Raw genomic sequence first — 22,230 nt, forward strand, 5'->3', positions numbered from 1 at the left:
AAACTAAAAATCTATAGCTTTTCTTATATACATAGAGAAGTGAGTTCACAGGGAAAATTGCTGCTCTCACAATTGGAGAGACAGGTGGATACAGACAATAGAACTTACTGGAGTAGAAATCCACAAAGACTTCCACAGGAATTAGTGGAAGCTAGTTTTTCTATTTTTAGTAGAGATGGGGTCTCACTTTTGCTCAGGCTGGTCTTGAACTCCTAACCTCAAGGAGTGTTCACGTCCTTTCCTCAGAAAAGGAAGAGGTAGGAAAAAACCTGAACTGTAATTGACAAGTTAGTGGGGGCTCAATGTGGACAAGTTAAAAATCCCCTGGGGACCCCAGCCATAGGATGCTTTACCCCACCCCACCTACACCACACACTTTTGTGGATTTTACTTCCAGGAGCTCTATCTGTTTTTTACAGGGAGTATCAGAGAAAAACTCCCTCATGCTATCAGCAGGAGGAGGGGAAAAGGGACCATTCTGAAATACACCTGAGCATTTTTTTTTTTTTCAGTTTTTGACCGGGGGCCGAGTTTGAACCCACCACCTCCCGTATATGGGGCCAGTACCCTACTCCTTGAGCCATAGGTGCCTCCCTGAGCATTCTGTTCTTAACAAGAGAAAACTTTAAAACAACGAGAAACTTTTAAACAAAGCCTAATCTATTAAGGTTTTAACTGAGCCTAACTAAATTTGGAAAAATATAAAATATCCATCTTCAGCATATTCTAGCCATTCTGTCCCATCAGAGGAGAGAGATAGAAATTGAGAAGCTCTTGTGAAGACTGAGACTTTGTCACAGATCTAGAGTGCTTACCCTCCCTCACTAGTTACTGCCATATTACCAAAAGCCTGTTTATATTAGTTCCATTTATCTACCACAACATGTCTGGCTTGAAAGAAAAATTACAAGGCATACTAACAGGCAATAACAAACAAACAAACAAGAGAACATAATGTGTGAAGAGACAGAACAAATATAAGAACCAGACACAGAGACGTCAGGGATGCTGAATTATCAGACTGATAATTTGAGACAAATATAACTAATAGGGTAAGGTCTCTCTGATGGATAAAGTAGAAAATTTCAGGAACAGATAGGCAATGTAATCAGACAGATGGAAATTCTAAGAAAGAACCAAAAGAAATGCTAGAGCTCAGATACACTAACAGAAATGAAGAATGCCTTTGAAGGGATCATTAGCAGACTGGACACAGCTGAGGAAAGGATCTCTGAATGCGAGGGATAGATCAGTTGAGACCACTAACACATAAAGCAAAGAGGAAAAAAAAATATTGGAAGAAAAAAAAAAAAACTAAGCAGAATATCCAAGAACTGCGGAAGAAGCTACACGAGGTACAAGGGATGTGCAATGGCAGTATCATGAAGAGAAGAGAAAAAGAAATGGAAGAAACATTTCACACACTTATGGAAGAATTACCTCAAATTAATGTCAGATAACAAACCATAGTTCCAGAGAGCTCGGAGATCTTCGTGCAGAATAAATGTCAAAAAAATCTACATCTAGTCATATTATACTCAAACTATAGAGAAATCAAAGATAAAAATATGCTGAAAAGGGTTAGAGGGGAAAAAAAAGGACATTACTTGTAGACGAATAAAGGTAAGAATTACATTCAACTTCTCACAAACCATGCCAGCACAAAGAGAATAGAAGGAAATATTTAAAGTATGGAGAGAAAATAATTCACCATCCTGGACTCCTGCACCTACCAGAATCATCCTTCGAATATGATGGAGAATAAAGACTTTCTAAAAGAAACATGTAGGAAATACTAGCCAATGAGAATTTTCCAGGTCCATTATAACCTTTGTGTATGGCTCTGTCTCTGACCCAAACATTGTTATGCAGTCCATGATTCTGTGTGTGTGTCCTTACATACAAGTGAAATAAATAATATAAGGGACAGAAGGGGGTGGGAATTAGGATTCCTTTCTTATGATAAGGTACCTGCACTACCCACCATGAGGTATAGTGTTATTTGAAGGTGGACTTGACTTAGTTGTAAACTTACAGTATGCTAAGAGAGTACAGAAAATGGGATCCTATGAAGTGCACAAGTGAAACCACAAAAGTCAGAAACAGAATAGAAAATATAATTAAAAAATGTACTTTCCAATAACTTTTCAAAATACAAAGTAGCTAGCCACACCGTTGAAATGCATGGAAGCAAAAGAAAGAAAACTACAAGGCATTCCTGACAGTCATAAAAGGAGAACTGATTCCATGGAAAGTCAGATCACACTCTGGGTAGGAAGAATATTTCTTAAAATTTTAGCTCTTCTTAAATCAATTCATAAATTTCAGGTAAATTCAATAAAATGCACAAAGGTACTTATCAGGCACCTGAAAAATAATTCTAAATTATATCTGGAGGAATAAAGAAATCAAAGTTTATAAAATAGTAATAAAATGAAAATGGTGTGGAGAAAGCATCTGTCAAGTTTAATACATATATGGATAGAACTATTAGAGAAAAATATGAAACCAGCACTAAAGTTAATAGACAGAATGGGAAGAGTAGAAAGTAAAAAACAAACAGAAAAAAAAAAAATCCAAACACGAATCCTACATAATGTAGAAGATAATAAAAATGATGTCATAAAGTAGTTTGAAATGAACAGTTATTTCATTAATAATATTTAGGAATGGCTGAAAATAGAGGCTGTATAGTACACAGTAGAACCTCCATAGCTGATCATCTCCCTACAATAATGCTATCTTAGTTGATCTAATTTACTAAGGCCTAGTTCCTTATATTGACCATCTACCTATGTTGACCAGTTTTGACAGTCCTTTGAATGGTCAACTTACAGAGGTTCTACTATATATTTATTTTAAGTGGTTGAATTGGGAAAAGAAGATATACAAGTAATAATAAAAGACAGTCAACATTGATATCAATTGTGGGCAAGGAAAACGTTGCTAAGAATATCAAACAGAGAAAAACTGATAGGAAAAGTGTAATATCCTTACTTAAGAACACGGCATTATCAGAATTGAAAGCACATTGAAGGGCGGCGCCTGTGACTCAGTGAGTAGGGCACCGACCCCATATACCAAGGGTGGCGGGTTCAAACCCAGCCCTGGTCAAACTGCAACAACAAAAAAATAAATAAACAATATAATTAAAAAAAAAAAAAAAAGAAGGTGGAGAGCCCTTTAAAAATACTTTAAAAAAAATTTATGCACAGAATAGGTCAAAGGTTCATGGCATTAATAGGTGTAGAGACTACACAAATCAATTGCAAACTGATAAATAATATAATTTAAGAAGTTGGCAAAGGACATGAATAACCCATTTTACAAGAGCAAAAAAGAGAAAAAGCAATGAATAATACTATTAAACACTCCTAGCTTTAAGGAATGAAAGGGAATTTGAATTTTTAAATGTTATTATATTTGAGTTATGGATTTATTAGTGATTAAAATGAATAATGCTATCTACATTTGGCTTGGATGTGAGAAAAATGGGACCTCACCTTTATACTAACAATGTAATATGTCTGATGTGATTTTTGTCTAGTATTTCTATTCTAAAAATTTATTCTAAAAGAATAATTAGATATTTGTGTACTGACACATAATACTTAACTGATACCGTAGATCCTCATAGTGGGAAGTTAGGAAGATAATTAGAAAATGTTGACATAAATATACTGATGCAGAAAAATGTGTATCACACATTATTCAGTTAGAAAAAAGTAAACATATATTTTGCAATAGGATCTTTTTTGCTTTTGCCAAAGTTTTTTTTTATATAATTTATTTCAGATTAATACTGATGACATGATCTTATACTTAGAAAAACCACAAAGACTCCACTAGAAGGCTCCTGAAACAGTAACATCTGGGGATACAAAGTCAATGTCCAAAAATCAGTAGCCTTTATATACTCCAATAACAGCCAAGCTGAGAATCAAATCAAAGGCACAATATCTTTCATAGTAACTTCAAAGAAAATGAAATACCTGGGAATATACGTAACAAAGGACGTGAAGATCTTTCTAGAGAGAACTAAGAAACCCTGAGAAAAGAAGTAGCAGAAGATATTAACAAATTGAAGAACATACCATGTTCATGGCTAGGAAGAATCAACATTATTAAAATGGCCATTCGTCCCAAAGCAATCTATAGATTTAATGCAACCCCCATCAAAGAACCAATGTCACATTTTGAATAACTTGAAAAAATTGTACATTGTTTCATATGGAACCAGAAAAAAAAAAAAAAGAAGAAGAAGAAGAAAAAACAAAAACTCTATAATAGCCAACACAACTCTAAGAAATAAAAACAAATCTGGAGGCATTACATTACCAGACTTTAGGTAATACTACGAATCTACAGTGATCAAAACAGCATGTGGCTGGCACAAAAAATAGATATAGATCTATGGAAAATAGAGAACCTAGAGATGAACCCAGCCATGTATCATCACCTGATCTTTGATAAACCAAACAAATGCCTACACTGGGTAAAAAAATTCCTATTCAACAAACGGTGCTGGAAGGACTGGTTAGCCATATGTAGAAGACTGAAACTGGATCCACACCTCTTGGCACAAAAAATTGACTCTCTCTGGATAAAAGATTTAAATTTGAAACACAAAGAGATAAAAATTCTAGAAGAAAGTATGGGGAAAACTCTTCAACAACATTGGCCTGGGGAAAGATTTGATCAAGAAGACCTCCTTGGCAATTGCAGCAACACCAGAAATAAATAAGTAGGACGTGGTCAAACATGCAATAGCATTTTTTTTAAAAGAAAGAAATACATGTACAGAAATGTCAGGAAGGGTATACAAAACAATAATGATTTCATTATCAAGATATTTCATAATGTTTCTGCTTATCTGTATTTTCTAATCTTCCTACAAGTAATATATATTTAATATGCAATAGAAGCAAATTATAATATTCTTTGCAAATGTATTTTACTACAGCTATTACGACATTGGTTAAAATGTAAATCAAAATAGGTTGTATTTCTCTGTTCACATTTTCCCTTGAATTCTAAATTGATGATTTAGATTTCAGAATTTCCCTCTTCGAAGAGTTGTCATGATTTGATTAGGATAAATAAGAGTGTTAAAAAATTAACTAGAAAAGACGGGTATGACGTCTATCTTATAGGGTGTTATGGGCAGCAGATGAACTGAAACTTTGATTTTTTTCACTAATTACAGTGTGACCTTGGACAAGTCACAGGCCCTTCTGGGAGGTCATATACTTGCCTCATTTGAAAATGGGATGAAGAATATAGCACACACAACTCATGGGGCTATTTGAAGCATTAGGTGAAAGAACGGCACAAAATGGTTTTATAAATCAGCTCAGAACTATATAAGAAGAATTATTCTCTCTCTTTTTTTCCTTTTGCACTCTTCTTATCCGTTACATGTTTCTCGTGTTTTAAGAGATGACACATGTCTGATATTTGCAAAGTAAATGCATCTCAAAACCTGGGTGGACCAGCTCTTTGGCTGCCCAGGCCGCACCATTCCTGATTTATAACCCAAGATGGGCTTAATAAATGTTGAAGAATCATTCAGTGTTCTACTTCCCTGATGCCTGCCGAGTTGACTTTGAAGCCTGGACTGTAGAAAGGAATAAGATAAAATGAAGTAAAAAGCTTGAGTGTATTAAGATGGCTTTTCCTCTTATATTTTCTAAAGACATTGAAATGCTAATGGAAGAGTTTAGGCAAACACAATACTGATTATTTACACGGCATAATGGAAGTAAACACTCAAGGAGAAAGAAACTGGATGCTTTTACTCAGCGTGATATAAACCATTATCTCATGTTTTCTATGGAAAGCAGTCTCAGCCGAGAAATTTGGTAACTCAGTAGGCTATTAATAGGATGTGGAATGTGATTACTCCTTTTGGATTACTTCAATATGTAATTACTTTTAGGAGCTAGGAGAAAGAAACTCTATTAAATGATAATTATAGGACTGTATTTGCTTTAAGGTTCTGTAATAGCTCTAAACATGGGAGTTTTCATTAACTGTTTGCCATAGTTAATAAAGTAATTTTTCTTAAAAAGTAGCAATTCTTGGCAAAAGGGGTAGCTCAACAGAGGTATTATTCTCTGATAGGAGAGGGCAGGGGAGATGAATTGTGCTGTGGGCTGGCTGACCCATGGTAATATTGTACAATCTCCTTGAAAATATAGTCGGTATCTGAAAAGGAGTAAGACAAAGTAAAATACTTGTAACCCTCTAGAGAAAAATACGTCTTAGTATAATGTTTTTATAGGTTAGCGGTAACTTAATATGATTGCACAGACATAAGGAGAAGACTCAGCAGGTGATAGAAGTGAAGTTGGCACAGGGGGCAAAGTCTGGGAAACCCAGCTGTTTGCCCATGATAAATAGCTTATCCCAGGATGAACAGGGATATTATGGGGAATACAGCCAGGACTTAAACCTCAAATGTAAGCTGGGAATTGTATCAACACACAGATAAGCTTGACCACACATATTTGAGAAAACAGTTAATAAAAGAAGATTGGTACATTGGAGGCACATGACAACATCAGAACTTTCTGGACAACTGAGTCCATCACGTCTCTGTTGATAAAACCAAATATACATTGTAAATCATAGGTATTTCTTCATTAGAATACTGATGTAAGCCTAGGCTGGAACATCAACCCAGCTGTCAATCAACCCAGGGTGGAATTGGAACTGATTTGGGAATGGAGAAAATTCCATAAGTGGAGGCAGAGACTCCCTTTAACTCAAATATAGATGCGCACATATGTATATCTTAAAAAGCATTATGAAAACACTACTTATGCTATCTTATTCAATTCAGTTCAGTACACATTGTTTTTTTCAAATGCTTACTATATGCCGGTCTCCCTGTTTTGCGTAAAACCATCATTATAAAAAGAAATTCCTATATCACATAGGTGTACTATGCAAAGTGTGTGTGCTCCTGGCTGAAAACTTACTATCTACCTTAGTGTTTGCAGAATTATCTATTTAAGGGGATAATATGTGTACCTTAACTAAAGCCAGCAGGTTAAAAAACAAATACCTTCAACACAAAATGAAAGAATGCTAAATAATATTTCTATTTTAAAATAATAGGAATTATTGATAAAGCAAAACATAGGCTGTACTGCAGAGTTCCTTTAAAACACATGTCTCTACATCAAAGTTTCCCACACCCCAGCGCTTAAGAACAAGTTCATTGTAGCAATCCAAGCACCAGGAGAGAGAAATCTATGATATAACACCTGGGCATTTTACCTCATCATCTCCTTTGGTGTACGCTTGATTAGAAGGCCCATAATTAAATGCTTAAATAAGTTCAAAACCCAAGCAGCACAGGAGCCCCTCTCTGCTTTAATTAGTACCACTTTAAGGTACAATGCTGAGGGCTGTAGCATCCAGCCTCTGAGGGCCTGGGTAAAAACCCAGCTCTAACTTCTGTCCGGCTTATTGATTTGGGGCCAGTTACTTCATGATTCTGTGACTCAAATTTCCTCATCTGTAAAATGGAATGGGACCAATGCCTCCCTATACCTATGGTGTGGTTAAGAGAATTAAGCAGGCAGAGTATGGGAAGGATCTCAGCGTGGTTCTTAGAACATAGCACCTGGTGATGGGGAGAGTAATTAGAAAGCTTTAAGATCTTACAAGCCTGTTCTCAGTCACTGGGAAAGCAATCCACCTAGAACCCAGTGCCTGGCTGGGCTGGTGCTAACGAAAACATCTATATTCAGAAGGAACACTTTTGTTCCCACATTAAATGACGGTATTAGTCTTTCTGTATTCAGAGACCCTACCACAGGATTTTTTGGATAATTTGCACTAAAAGAAGTAATGCACAGAGCAAACTACTGTAGCTGACAGTCAAAAATCATTTTCTTCTTTTTTTCTGGCTCTGGCGCCAATTTTGTCCAGGAACTGCATCAGTCTGGGCCTATATAATAGGAACATCTAATAATCTGCAAGCCTGAAATCTCCTTGGCTGATGAAGGGAGAGGCAGATATCATATTAAGGTTTGCCATTTTTACAACAGACAAGGAGTGCTTTGTTTTAGGCCCTTTAGGCATCAATTCTGCCACCACCTTTAGGTATCAAGCTTTGTACCCAGCCATGCTGCATTAGGGAAGGCCAGCTGAAAGAATAAACCATCTTACAAACTTGAACTGATCTCTTTGAGGGCTTTACTTATTATCAATATTCATAAAGCCATCTTTTCCCCCAAGGGTTTATCACCCTTAAAAAAAAAAAGGTAAATGGAGTTGTTTGCATATTAACCCTGTAAGCTTTCCCACTGCTTCATGAATATCAAAGCCAATAAAAAAAAGGAAAATAAAATTAGACTCATTTATTCACAGGCATCAAATGAGCCCATGTTTCAAAATAAAGGTGGCGTTATTATTTCCTGTTGGTTCTTCAACAGGAAGGCTCATTAAGGTTAGCGAAAATTCTTGCACAGCCCAATATAAACTTCATTTGTTTTCTGTGTCTACTTCTCTGAATGCGTAGGGACTTTAGTACGAACCTCTGTTGTCTCTGACTGTGAAATTTGGATTGTGAATGATTTCAGGGGGTAGGCTGAAAATAAATCTTGGTCCATTGGCTGTGTCGTCCTTGTCATCCGCACTAATTGTAACAATTGGCTGAAAGAGAAAGGTGGCCCGTAAATAAATCACCCTGACATTGGCACATCGTTTATTCAAGAATCCCTAGCTGGCTAAAAAGCCTGATTTTAATTAGCAAACATAGATTCAGAGCAAAATTAGGGCTCTGACTTTCTAGGCAGAGGGAGGTAACTACAGGTGATGCTTTCAAGTAACAAACTCTATTTCCAAATGCTTTGCTCCTAGCCGGGGAAGGGGAGAGCTGCATTACCTGGTTGGAGAGTGGCTTGGTCTGATCACTCTCACAGATGAAGCCTTCATAAGGGGCAGCAAACTTGGGAGCGTTATCATTGACATCAAGGACCCTGATGGCCACTGGGACTTTGGCTTCCTGATGCCGGTTGTCTGGGAGGAGAGAATGCAGACAGTAACCAACGGCCAGGGAAGAATACACAATGTCTAGGCTTACTCTTGGGAAAGAATTTTACTCTCCTGCCACCAATCTCAGCAGGGCAGGGAAAGGTATTAGCATAACAGCCACCTAAAAGCACAAGTGTACTCATTCCAGTATGAGCTGGATATCTTAGAAGGACTGTCAACATTAAAACCAACAATATTAAAACCAGTAAGGACTTTACCGCTACTGCTGACTCTAATTTGCAGAGCTTTAATTCCAAAGGTTTATAATGGAATCTGACCCCTAGAGAATAATCTGTCAAAGAGGTTCTTAAAGGGAAAGTCCCCAGGGCCCTACCCTAGACTGACCGTATCACAGGATCTGAGGGTGGGCCCAGAAACCTTTTTTAAAACAAGCTGTCCATGAGATACAGACAGGGCTTGATTTGTAATCAACTCCATGCGTGATCAAGTTTGATAACCACTGGTCTACAGGTAGGCAAGGACCCACAAATATTGGCTCTAGGGACTCTGCTACATTGCATTTACAAATCTAGTGACACTATAGAGTGGGAAATCCTTCAGCGATGGTTATGAGTTTCAAAATGCCAAGGGCTATGGGCTGTCTTAACAAGTCCGTATGCAGTTCTGCCAGAGGGGGGAAAAAATCTCTATTTGCCTCTTTGTTTGCCTAGACAAATAACCAAAAATAAAATTTAAAGACTCAAAAATATGTTTAAGACTAAAAAAAATCATTAGCCCATATCAGCTATTTTATTTTCCAGAATGCAGAGGGAGTCTGAAGAAATAATATGTTTCATAAAGCAGAATCAAAACCCTTAGGAGAATACGTACGGATTTCTGCTGCAAAGACAGAGATGTTGAGCCAGGCAGTTTCCTCTCTATCCAGAGGTTTGGTAGTTTTAATAAAACCATCCTCTGGATTAATAGTGAAAAACCTGTCGAGGTCAGTATGACGATCGATTGAATACCTAAGCAGAAAGCAAATGGGGCAATTAGAGCAAGGCATTCAGAGCAACTTAATATTTGAATATTTTCTCCATGCTGTATTTAAAGCAACTTTTTCGATGAATTGCTTCGGCTAGGTTTTCTCCTTAATCAAATTTACTTTTCAAACTTTGTGCATGAATCTTTTATAGAAATCATTTTGCCATGCTGAAATTCTTTATTCAGTACAATGAATGAAAGAACTGTTTAGCATATTTGATTGAGAAGTATAATAAGATGTTGCATCTTTCTCCATATTTACTACAATCACCCGCCATCTGAATATTTATGAAACTGCATTTGGGAAGTGAGTTTGCCTCACTCCAAAACTACTCAGAAAGTCACAAACGTGTTAAACCTTTGCCAGATTTTTGCACATGAAATATTAAATAGTTTCGAATTTATCTAAATTTATCATCAAAGACCCATTTATAGCCCTAAAAATAGTTTTCTCCTTAAAGAAAAAACGCTAACTATATTTCAGCTAACTTTTTTATCTTACTTAGTTTGGGGGGTTCTCAGTTAGCTTGGTTCAGAATTTCAGGGTGCATTATGCAAACCAAGCTTGGCTATTCACTCGTAGGCCAACTTTCAGATCTTAGTGACTCTGGACTGTGCACAACAGAATAGCTGGAAGGTTTTAGCTACCCACTAGAAGGTAACATTTTTCTAACTAAAAACAAAAGAATTTGCAGAATATTTATTATTGGAGTGTATTTATGACAAGGTAAGGTGGGAGATGGGGGTAGAGTGGTGTATACGGAGGTACAAGAGATGCAGGAAGGTAAAATAACTTGCCCAGGATACCCGCAGTGTTGGTGAGCTTCAGTTTCAATGGGTCTGGTCTGTTGAACTCCAAAGCCTTTTAGCTCTACTATATTCACTCCAAAATGGAGATAAACGTAAAGGGGGTTATGTCAATTAGAGTAGTATGCTGAGCTTTCTAATTGGGTGGTGTCCTGTTCTTAAAAGTCTAAGCTATCTTTCCCTAAAATTTACCTTCTATATTTGTTTGAAAAGTTTCATTGATGGTCAAAAATCAAGTAACATTAGAGGTAGGAAAGATGATGGATGTCAAAGGGCTAATCTTCTAAATTCACAAAGAATGGGATTTGCAAATGGTCTGTGTCTGGTCCTTTTTAGGAGCCAATATTGAAGCCTAGGTCTTCTAATCCCAGACTATGTTCTTTCCAGGAATGAGGGACCAGCCACAGAGCAGCAGTACCCAACATGAGCTCATCTGTGATGTCACCAGACTTCACAGCTCCCCGTGAGAATGGAATGATGAGTCCCTTTCCCCAGGGGTGACACTGAGAGGAAATAGTCACACATCTCATGATGGTTGGGAAGGACTCAGTCGCTGAGACTTTAGCAGACAGCACTATAGGAAAAGGAGATAAAAAATCCTAGAAGACTTGTCTTCCTCCATGAGAGAGCTTACTGTTTAGTTGATGTGATATGTCAACATAGAACATAGGAAGAAAGACAATTGATCATTCAAGGCATTATTCTATAGAAGCAAGGAAATGACTTTTGGTTTTAGAAAACGCTAAGGTAGGTAGACCTTCACGCTCCACTATGTGTCAGCTGAATAACACTGGAAAACCACTTAAGATTTTCGAAGCTCAGTGTGTTGATTTTTTTAGCCTGGGATATTCATAGCACTAGACTTCTATGCTATCTGTCGAGATTAAATGAAATAATGGATGTTTAAGCTGCCTATCCTAGTGCCTCCTGCACAGTAAGCAGTGCAATGAACAGCAGCTTCCATTGTTTGTGTTTTACTGTTGCTCCTTTTATACCCTGAAGACAGATGGTGGAAGCTCTCAAATGTCAGATGGTAGCCAGGGAGAAAGCATGGAAGGTTTCTGAACAGAGAAGCCAGTAAATGGAATCAAGCTATCAGAAAGGTAATAAAGTAGGATGAACAAGGTGGTCTGAGCAAGAGACAGTGGAAGAGGGGACAGAGGAAATTTAAAATCTAATGTAGTTTTTTAAAATATGAGGGGATAAGAGAGTTAAGTATAGGGGTCATGGGATAAATGTAAAGTCACCTGACTAAGACTAGGTGAATCTGTGGATATCCCGTAGGAAGCAGAGTGTCAGAGAGAGGAAAATATTGGAAGCTGCAGAAAACAGGAAAACAGGAAGGAGAGGATGAAATTCAAACCGGGACGTGGTTGAGTGCTAAAGAGCAAAATCTCAGCTCTGCTGTAAATCTCTCAGAATCAGGGGTGAGGTCAGCTTTTTTCATTTTTTAAAATACGTCAATAAGTAAGAGCTCAAAAATATATCTTGAATGAATGAATGACCAGTCAAAGAAAAAAAAAAAAGTACGTGAAAATGCACAGCAGGCAGTATAATAAATATTGAATTAGAATCAGGGAGAAAGACCAGCCTAATGGCAGACCAGCTCAGTTCAATCATGACATTCATGAAAACACTGCAGGTGAATGGACACCGAGCAAAAGGTCAAAGTCAAAAAGCTGAGCCTCTGGGAGGCCCTGATGCCTGGATGGGGATCAAAGACTAATGAAGACGCCAGATAGGGTTTTATCTGAGACATGAAGAGGTCAGTGCCAAGGACGCCAAGGAGAGAGAATTTTTCAGAAAGGAAACGGTAAACAAAAATGTGTCTACAACTACAGAGTCTGAGAAAGAAGATTTACAAAATGTCCAAGTACCTAAGAGTTTGGGTGACACTATCATTTATGCACCCAAGGGGACAAAGTCCCTTAAAGGTGTAAAGAAACAGTCAGGAAATTAGGAAATGAGGACAAGAGGCCCATTGAATAAAAAGTTGTGAATGTTCTTTCATAATTTGTCTGGCAGTTCTAAGAACAGGGACCCAAGTGGGTGGGAATGGGGGATTGGCTGATATGCAGTATTGAGCATCCTTGGATAATTATAGACATGGAAATTGCCTACATGCACAGAACAGCTACCACTGAAAACGTGACCCAAATAACCAATTGCAGATGTAAATCTTGAGGGACAATGAGGTGCAGAGGAAATAAGTGGTTGTTCCATGTGTTTTGACGTCGCTGATATTCTGAAAAAATTGTTAATGCACCTCAATATTCTAGGCCAAAGATTACTCATTTAAAATTCACACCATGAACATTTTTAAGTACTTTAAAGGTATTACAAGGGTTCCCAGTCATTATGTAATGTATCTTCCTGCACAGAGAGAACACAGTAATCAAACCTTCTTTGGAAATCTTTCCATTAGTGGCCGCTGGGTTAGAATAAAAAGCCCCAAATGCATTCAAGGTAGATCTAGGCTAAAATCCAGTCTCCAACACTGATGGGACATGTGACTCTAAAGAAGTTACATCATGGCTCTGAGCCTCAGTATTTCCATTTATCCAATTTTAGAGCTGTCATAGCCACAAAGGATGTCAGGAGGATTAACTTAAATAATGCTTTGGAACACATCATATGAGGTTGAGCAGATTCTCAGTAAATGTTAATTCTCTCTTTTTATCCCAGAAGGGACAATGTTCAAAGGCAACTGAACAATGCTTACAGTTGGGAATTCCTTCTGCACTGCCACTATTTTCTTTAATATATTGATAAATGTATAAACTCAACTGTTCAAGGTCATTTCCTTCCATACATTTGATTTTTTCATATTCATGCACTTACATTTTATAGGTATCTGCCTTTCCAAGTAGATTGGGAACCCCCAGGGTGTGCTTAATGAAGACTATTTGAATAAACATGTGCATGAAATATCATCATTTTTATCATGCCTCTTGCTTTACACTCAGAAACTGTGTTCTTAAGTTTCTAAGCCAAATTGTGTGTTATTTTGGTTATTCATTCAATAAATGCTTATTAGACATCCACTATGGGCTGGGTACTCTGTTGACTGAAAGGATGAATGGTATATTAGAACAGAGGTCAGTAAGCATGTTCTCCGAAGAGCCAATCAGTAAATATTTCAGGCTGTCATATAGTAGAAGTGGGGTCTTTGTCTCAGCTATTGAACCCTGCCTTTGTAGGCATAGATAACATGTAAACATGTGTTACTTGTGACTATAGAACTTTATTTAAAAACTGGGTGGTGAGAAGAAAGATGGAAAATTCAAGAGTTCCTGATTTCAAAACATAATACAAAACTATGGCAATTAAGACTACACGGGCACTGGAATATGGACAGACATGTGTAGTTCACAACAAAAGATTTGAGACAGACTGTGTTGTGGTCCATTATTTCACTTTGAAGAAACATAATTGGCAGCAGCCTTTCTGATTCACCTGTGTGAGTTTCAACTTGCTTAGCTTATCAGTGTTGCTGAGAGGGCTTCATCTGTTTCCATCCATGTCGATTTTATATTTATTGATTTTTATGTATCTCACATTTTTATAATGACCCAGGTATAGGTCAATGGAATGTAAGTAAAAGTCGGAAATAAACCTGGATATTATGGTCAATTTTCGCCATGGATGCCAAGACCACTCAATTGGGGAAAGGATAGACTTTTCAACAGATGGTGTTGGGAGAAATGGATATCCACATACAAAATAATAAAGTTAGGCTCCTCTCTCACAACATATGTAAAAATTTACTTGAAATGTAGGAAAGACATAAACGTAAGAGCTAAAACCATAAAACTTCTTAAAATACATAGGTGTAAATCTTCATGAACTTAGACAATGTTTTCAAAGATAGGATATCTAAAGAAACCAAAGGGAAAAACAGATAATTTGAAATTCATCAAAATTAAAAACTATTGTGCCTTGAAGGATACTGTCAAGAAAGTGAAAATATGATCCATAAAATGAGAGAAAATATTTTCAAATCATAAAACTGATAAAGCTCTAGTATCCAGGATATGTAAATAACTCTTAGAGCTCAAAAATGAAGAGATAATCCAATTATAAAGTGGGCAAAAGATTTGAGTAGATGACATTATTTTACACCCACTAGGATAGCTGTAATCAAAAAAAGAAAACAACAAGTGTTGCTGACAATGTGAAGAAATCAGAACCTTTATGCACTGCAAACAGGAATGTGAAACTGTGTGGCCACTGTGGAAAGCAGTGGCAGTTCCACCAAAAGTTAAATATAGAGTTAGCATATAATCCAGCAATTCCGCTCCTAGGTATGTACCCAAGAAAAAAAGAAAACATGTGTTTACCTAAAATTTTGCACAGGAATGTTCACAGCAGCATTATCTGCAATAGCCAAGAGTAGAAATAACCTAACTGTCCACCCAAGTATGAATGGATAAATAAAATATGGTATATCCATACAATAAAATGTGATTCAGCAATAAAAGGAAATGAAATACCAGTACATCTGTAACACTGATGAACTTAAAAACATTATGCTAAATAAAAAAAAAATCCAGTTACATAAGAGTACATGCTGTATCATTGTATTTATATAAATTATCCAGAATAGGCAAACATACAGAGACAAGTAGATTAGTTTTTACTGGGAACTGAGGAGAAAAAGGAATGGGGAGTGACTGCTAAGGGCTATGATATGTCTTTGGGGGCAATAAAAACGTTCTGGAATTAGATGGGATCGATAGTTGATCAACCTCATGAAATATACTAAGAACCAATAATTAATTTGAAGGGGTGATTTTTTTTTTACTTAATTTATCTATTTATTTACTTTTGGAGGCATAGTCTCACTCTGTAGCCCTGGGTAGAGTTCTGTGGTATCATAGCTCATAGCAACCTCAAATTCCTGAGTTCAAGGGATTTTCCTGCCTCAGCCTCCTAAGTAGCTGGGAAGAGAGGCACCTACCACAACACGGGCTAGTTTTTTTCTTTCTTTCTTTTTTTTTTTGATACACAGTCTCATTATGTCACCCCCGGTAGAGTACTCTGGCGTCACAGCTCACAGCAACCTCAAACTTTTGGGCTTAAGCGATTCTCTTGCCTCAGCCTCCCAAGTAGTTCCCCTGGAACTACAGAGGGTTTTTTATTTTTTATTTTTAGTAGAGATAGGGTCTAATTCTCACACAGACTGGTTTCAAACTCTTGAGCTCAAGCAATACACTCACCTTGGCCTCCCAGAGCACTATGATTGATTACAGGCTTGAGTCACCACACCTGCCCTAAAGGGGTGAATTTTATGCTTTATGAGAAGTTTTTTCTCAGTAAAAAAAGAAAGGAAGAAGGAAAAAAAAAAGCAAATGGCAGCCATATTTGGACTCTAGGCTGTAGTTTGTTGACCTTTCAATTAGATAAATATGTCCCTGGCTCTAAGTGTCACTGTGATGGGGCATGGTGACGAAGGTAAAAGCCAATGGAAGGAAATCTCATCCATCTCTAGAGAGCCCTGAAAGAATTCCTAGAGAAAATTAACAACTGAGCAGAGATGAAGAAAATGAATACACTGTAGCAAATTGGAAAGGCAGAAAGTTCCAACTAGATGGAATAACATGTAAAAAACAGGGTTAGGTGAGAGCAGAGTGCTTCACTAAAAGGACTGAGTTGGCGAGGTTGGAAGAAGATCTTTAAGTAAAGGAGTTTACATTATTTTGGAAGGGGGATTTATATGGAAAGGTAGGTGAGAGATTGGAAGCAGGGAGACCCTGGAGAAGCAGATAAAGGGATCCAGGCAAAAAATGAATTAGGAGAGGAGCCAAGGAAGAAGAAACACCTGCCAGAATCCAGTTCAGGGCACACGTCAGGGGACCATAAATTCCTACCTATAAAGATCTTGAATCTGTGACTGAAGACCCTTCTCAGTTCAATTCTTACTACCTTCTCTATTCATCGTTAGCCTCATTGGTCATTAACTCAGGTTGGGATATAAATGGGGAAGCAGAGTTTAGGGTACTTTTCTAAGCCACAAGAAATGTATTACTACTAACAAAAGCATCTGAAATCTGTTAGTGCACTGTACTGCCTTTGCAAAGTTCTCAGCAGCAGTTGGACAGAGCTTGCTGCCCTGGTCTCCTGCTCAATGGCTGTGTCATTCTGGTCAAGTCCCTTTTTTCTTGCAAAGCCCAAATTTCCTTTCAATTCAAAGATAACAATTTATGTAACAATAAAGTTGAAGGGCTAGATTACATCCTATGTCTAACATACTTATTAGAGTAACTGGAGCATGGGAAGGTGTTCGATAACGTGTAATTGCTAAAATTCTTTCACAATCATTATTTACACTTCACCACAGTTGCCTGAGGCAGACAAGCTCAGGAAAGGGTTGTTTTATCTAGCAGACATTGGGGAATCTGCTCCAGAAATTATTTAGCTTGAAGAAGCCCAACTTAGTAGCGGAGATGACGTGGAATTCACATCTTCTAAATGTTAGCCTTGTTTACATTCCATTAAACCTGTTACAGTTAAGATGCTTTTGGAGATTGAAGGATGTGATTACTACGGTGCTTTCCCCAAACCTCTTGACTCTAAAGTTCCCCATCCAGGTTCTTAAAATAAATCCATCTGTACCTTATCGGGCTGTTGGCAGCATCGGGGTCTTTGGCATGGACTCTCCCAACCACAGTGCCAGCAGCTGCATTTTCTTGGACTTCATGGATGTAACTCGGGGCCAAGAACATAGGAGGCTCATCGGCATCTTCAACAGCGATCTTGACCGTCACTGTGTCCTTGAAAGGCCCGTTGCTGATGAACTTTGGGTCGATGTGCACGTTGGCTGCCTCTACCTTCAGGCTATATGCTCTTTTGGTTTCAAAATCTACGGGCTGGCAAGAATGAAGAGAAGATTGACAACCAATTCCTTGAAAGAATAATGGAAAAGAAAGATCTGATTGTTTTATAGGGTAGAGTGAATAGTTCCTCAAAGACAGAAAAATCAGTGTCTAGTCAATATATAATTACCTTAGCCATTTGGTCATAAAATCAGAGAAATCAATTGCTGAAACCTGGAATGTGCTTATTGGGTCATCCTAGGAGCATGACAGACACAGGAGGATCACATTGTCTATTAATATTATGAATCACATTTTATATAGCAACACTAAAGTTGCCCAAAATGGCCACTAGAAATTACCTACAGAGGGGAATTTAAACACTACAAAAATACATTTTGGGCTTGGCATGGTGGCTCACTCCTATAATCTTAGCACTTTGGAAGGTGAACGCAGGAAGATCTTTTGAGCTCAGGAGTTCAAGACCAGCCTAAGCAAGAGGGAGACTCTGTATTTACTAAAAATAAAAAATTAAAAAAAAAAAAAGTTAGCTGGAAGAGGCTGAGGTAGGAGGATCACTTGAGGCCAGGAGTCCGAGGCTACTGAGATCTAGGGAGATGCCACTACACTCTAGCCAGGGAAACAAAGTAAGACTTTCTGTCATAATAAACAAACAAACTTTGGAGCCCATTTTGCATTAAGAGTCTTGGCAATGAAAATATCCTTTACATTTCAGCCAAAGAAATTTTGTTTTGTTTGATGACTAACACATTGTGTTTTTCAAAGTCTAGAACCCTTAGGGGCCTTCGCCTATAAGATGACTTGAGTGATTTATGAGTAATGTTGATAGGTGGTGTTGTGAAATGACATGGACTTGCTTATTGATATAATTATTCCTTTTCTAATTCTTTCAATCTCCAACAAACCAAGGAGAACTTCTCTATATAATGCTCAGTTTTTAACATATCCCCTGTGCCTCCTAATCTTTCTTTTGAGAGACCATGATACCACCCTCTAGCTCAACTTATGGGTTCTCAACTTGCGGGTTGCGACCCACCGGAACTGTATTAAAGGGTTGCGGCATTAGGAAGGTTGAGAACCACTGCAGCTGGAATATCACGACTTGATTATATTCATTTTTACGTTACCTTCTATTTTGGGTAAGTGACAGGATAATGAGAAAAATGCTTCCTTTTAAAAAGAATGCATATATATTAAAAAGGGTCTATTTAAATAAAAACAAGTGTAAGCAGGGCAGATTTTACACAGATATGAAAAGCACTGAGAAGACATTTATTGCAACGGCTGCAGTTACAGGGAAATTGATGGTAAACAGTCCCTCATGATGAATGACAGGCATTACAAGGAATTAGTCAGCAAAGGTTGAAAAGTGAAACCATAGCACAGAGAAAAGCCCTCATGTGCAAGAACTAACTTTCTAATTAGGACCCTGGATGATGCTGAACTACCAAATGTTTGGGAAGAGTTTGATCTTTTAGGGGGCACCTGTCTGTCTGCTGCTGTCCTCTGCCAGGCAAACACTTACCCTGAGTGGGCATGCTGTGGCGGGGCTTAGTCCCAACCTCATTTTGCAGAACTCTACACTAACAATGATCCCCAATTCAGGAAGGTTAAATATGTTCAATCTCCTTGACACTGTTTTCCATCATCTTCCCATCTCTGCCTTCCAAATTCAGGGAACACTCCCTTTTCCTAGTGCTAAATCTGCCCCTAGCCCCTCTATCATCAGCCCCTTCCTCCCTGGCTGGGTTACTTAGCAGCAGAAAAGAGTGATATTTCTAGGCTGAAGACAGAAGCCTACTGCAACATCTCAGCAATCTCTGCAATTATTAGACAGAATCAAAAACTGGAATGTTATATATAGTTCTGAGACCAGGTAAATGGTAATCAGAAAAGGCGACATTTTCTCATATCCGAGTCTTGTTGACGCCCATAAAGTAGAACTTTTGGGAGCTGGTTTAGGCAATGTGCCTAGCGACTCAGAGCCCCTTTTCCCATTGGAAAGTCCTGTTGGTGCGGAGGAAAGTTTCGCCATGCTGCAGTCTGATGGATCCATTTCAGATGCCATGCTAGACTGTCCAGGTCTCTGCAAAGTTTAGTTTGCCGTGCCCTTTCCCAGTTGCTCGAGATTTTAAGTCTTCTGGTAGTCAGCCCAAGCCTCCCTGCCTTGTGAAGCCCTCAGTAGCTCCAGGCAGATTACTGTGGTCCCTCAGCAGACTTTCTGCAGTGGCTTATTTTCCTCCCCAGGTGGAGAGAATGCATATAAGGAGTGCACTGCCTCTTGATCTTTGCCTCCCCGGTGCTCACCTGGTTATACATGTCCGTCATTTTGATTGACTAAGGAGGAGGGCTGATGGTTGGATAGCATGTAGGCATTTGCCTACAATTTATTCCCCTCCTCCCTCCAAAAGGATTTGAGGTAGTTTTCCCATTATGAACATTTATATCCATGTTATGAGTAGTTGAAATAAAGCTAAATGAGGCAACACATTGCATAAACCATAAAAATCTTAATACCCCCTAGTTTACTAATCCCACCTCTGAAAATCCTCCCTGAGGGATTAATTCAACAGAAAACCCAAACAAACAATATTCAAAAATGCATGGTGTTTGTTAGATATAATAGAAGGTTATACTAATCTGGGGAAACATACACCAAAAACACCAAATCCAGCTGTGAGATTTTATTAAGGAAATAATGGTTCATCGATAGGATGGGACGTTATGCAGTCATTAAAAATGATTATGTATATTATATAACAGCATGTTCAAATGTTTACGATGTGACATTAAGTTAACAAATCAGATCACCCTCTGTTGCAGCCCTGTTAAATGTTATGTATCCACATCTATGTATGTGGATAAAGAATATAAGGGAAAAAAAAAAACAGACATAAAAATAGTTTTATTAAAATAATGTTTAAAATGTCTTATCATGCTGCTTTCACACTGCTTTACAAGGAGTTTATTTGATTGAAAATAAATAGCTCAGAAACTGTGGTAGGATTTCTTGGAGACAGATAGGATTCTCATTTAGTCAAGGGTGTTGCAGTGAACAGATTGGGTTTTCCTCCTCACATCTTATCAAGCCACCAAAAATCTCATTTGTATTTTATCCAGGTTCTTCCTCAGCTAATTCCATAGAGATGTCTAAATACCCCAAGGGCAGGTTTTCTCTCTCTTTCTCTCTTGTTTACCATTAAACTCTGACGCATCAGAACTCAAGGTATACTTGTTTTCTAAGCCATTCAGTAAATGAATGGTTCTACTTACTATGTTTCCTTGAGTTCTTTTTCACCACTGTCTCTCGACCTCTTCTGCCTTCTTCAATTATTTTCAATGTCTTCCTTAAATTTTAACAAGCTCGCCAATTGGTCCTACTGTAACTGTCTCCTGTATTGTAGTTGGTTAAACGTGTCCTATTTCAGTTCTTATTAGTTCTTCACGGGCTATTTTTTTTCCTAGCTTTTTTCCTTCTTAACTATTCAGCAACTTCCTACTCATCTCTCAAGATTCAGCTCAAAAATTGTCCCCCTAAGGAGTCACACAGGACTCATATTCATAGGTCTTCTCATACTTGATTACAGTTGACTGTCACCTGGGGAGTGATTTTGCTCTCAGTCACTCATGTCCAGATATTGGGCCTCGTCCAGAGCTATTTTTTGGACTGACGGGGTGGAGTGGGTGCTTACTGACCTCTAGTGAGGAGAAGAAGCCTGTGATGCTATCAAATATCCTTCAGTGCAAAAAACAAACAAACAAAAACAACAACAACAACAAAACAAAAAACTCCAGCTCCCTACAACAAGAAGAAATTATTCAGTTCAAAACATCAGCACTGCCAAGGCTCAGAAAACTCCCTTTTCACTTAACTGTCCTATTAAATTGGGATCTCCTTGTAACCAGATTCTAGCCCTTCAACTTCAGATTTCCAGGCTCTTTCAAAAGGCTGCCCAATAAATAATAACACAATAACTTTTGGTAGGAAAAGTGGGGACAGGATTAAAGAATAAATAAAAATACTACATTAAAATACTTTTAAAATTCTAAAATATTTCCACCATCTCTCCTTTTACATTATTAAACTGAGTATAATAATGACTTCGACCTGGAGATATATTTTTGCTCTGTAAAATTCACCTCTGGTTATTATTATTTTTTTCCCCTGGTGCAACTTTGAAACTTTGTGCTACAAGTTTAAGCAAATGTTCTTTGACAAATGAAGTAACATCTTGCACTGTTTAGAACCTAATCGGCAGTGATTTATAGAAGATTATTCCATCGCTTAGGATAAACACACTGAATTGGGGGAAAATGTGCAAATTAATCAGATGCAAGAGAGCTCATTTAGGATGCATGAGTTCCACAGGGGTGATTTAAATGTTTCAGGATTTTGGAGACTCAGTGTGTGTTTATGCCCTGAATATGCTGAAAACAGGTGACAACCTTAGCATAAGCAACTACCCAATTACTCAACCAGCAAAGGATGGGAGGCAGCAACCGCTGATGTCAATGTTCATATGTCAGTGTCAAGCAGGAGGGATAGTAATATTAA

At 37.9% G+C, this 22,230-nt stretch overlaps 1 protein-coding gene across 4 annotated transcripts in view; it reads right to left on the reverse strand.

Annotated features, from left to right (window-relative positions):
* CDH11 (cadherin 11) overlaps positions 1-22,230 on the reverse strand; it is a 165,626-nt gene that overhangs the window by 17,409 nt on the left and 125,987 nt on the right. For all 4 annotated transcript variants that reach the window (XM_053603293.1, XM_053603305.1, XM_053603284.1 and 1 more), the window contains exons 8-11: positions 17,455-17,708; positions 9,880-10,016; positions 8,900-9,033; positions 8,550-8,667 (exon numbers count right to left, since the gene is read on the reverse strand). In XM_053603293.1, coding sequence (XP_053459268.1) covers positions 8,550-8,667; positions 8,900-9,033; positions 9,880-10,016; positions 17,455-17,708 — 643 coding nt within the window. The remainder of the gene's footprint in view (positions 1-8,549; positions 8,668-8,899; positions 9,034-9,879; positions 10,017-17,454; positions 17,709-22,230) is intronic.

Source organism: Nycticebus coucang, chromosome 2 (genome assembly GCF_027406575.1).
Source record: "Nycticebus coucang isolate mNycCou1 chromosome 2, mNycCou1.pri, whole genome shotgun sequence".
NCBI classification, from domain to species: Eukaryota; Metazoa; Chordata; class Mammalia; order Primates; family Lorisidae; genus Nycticebus; species Nycticebus coucang.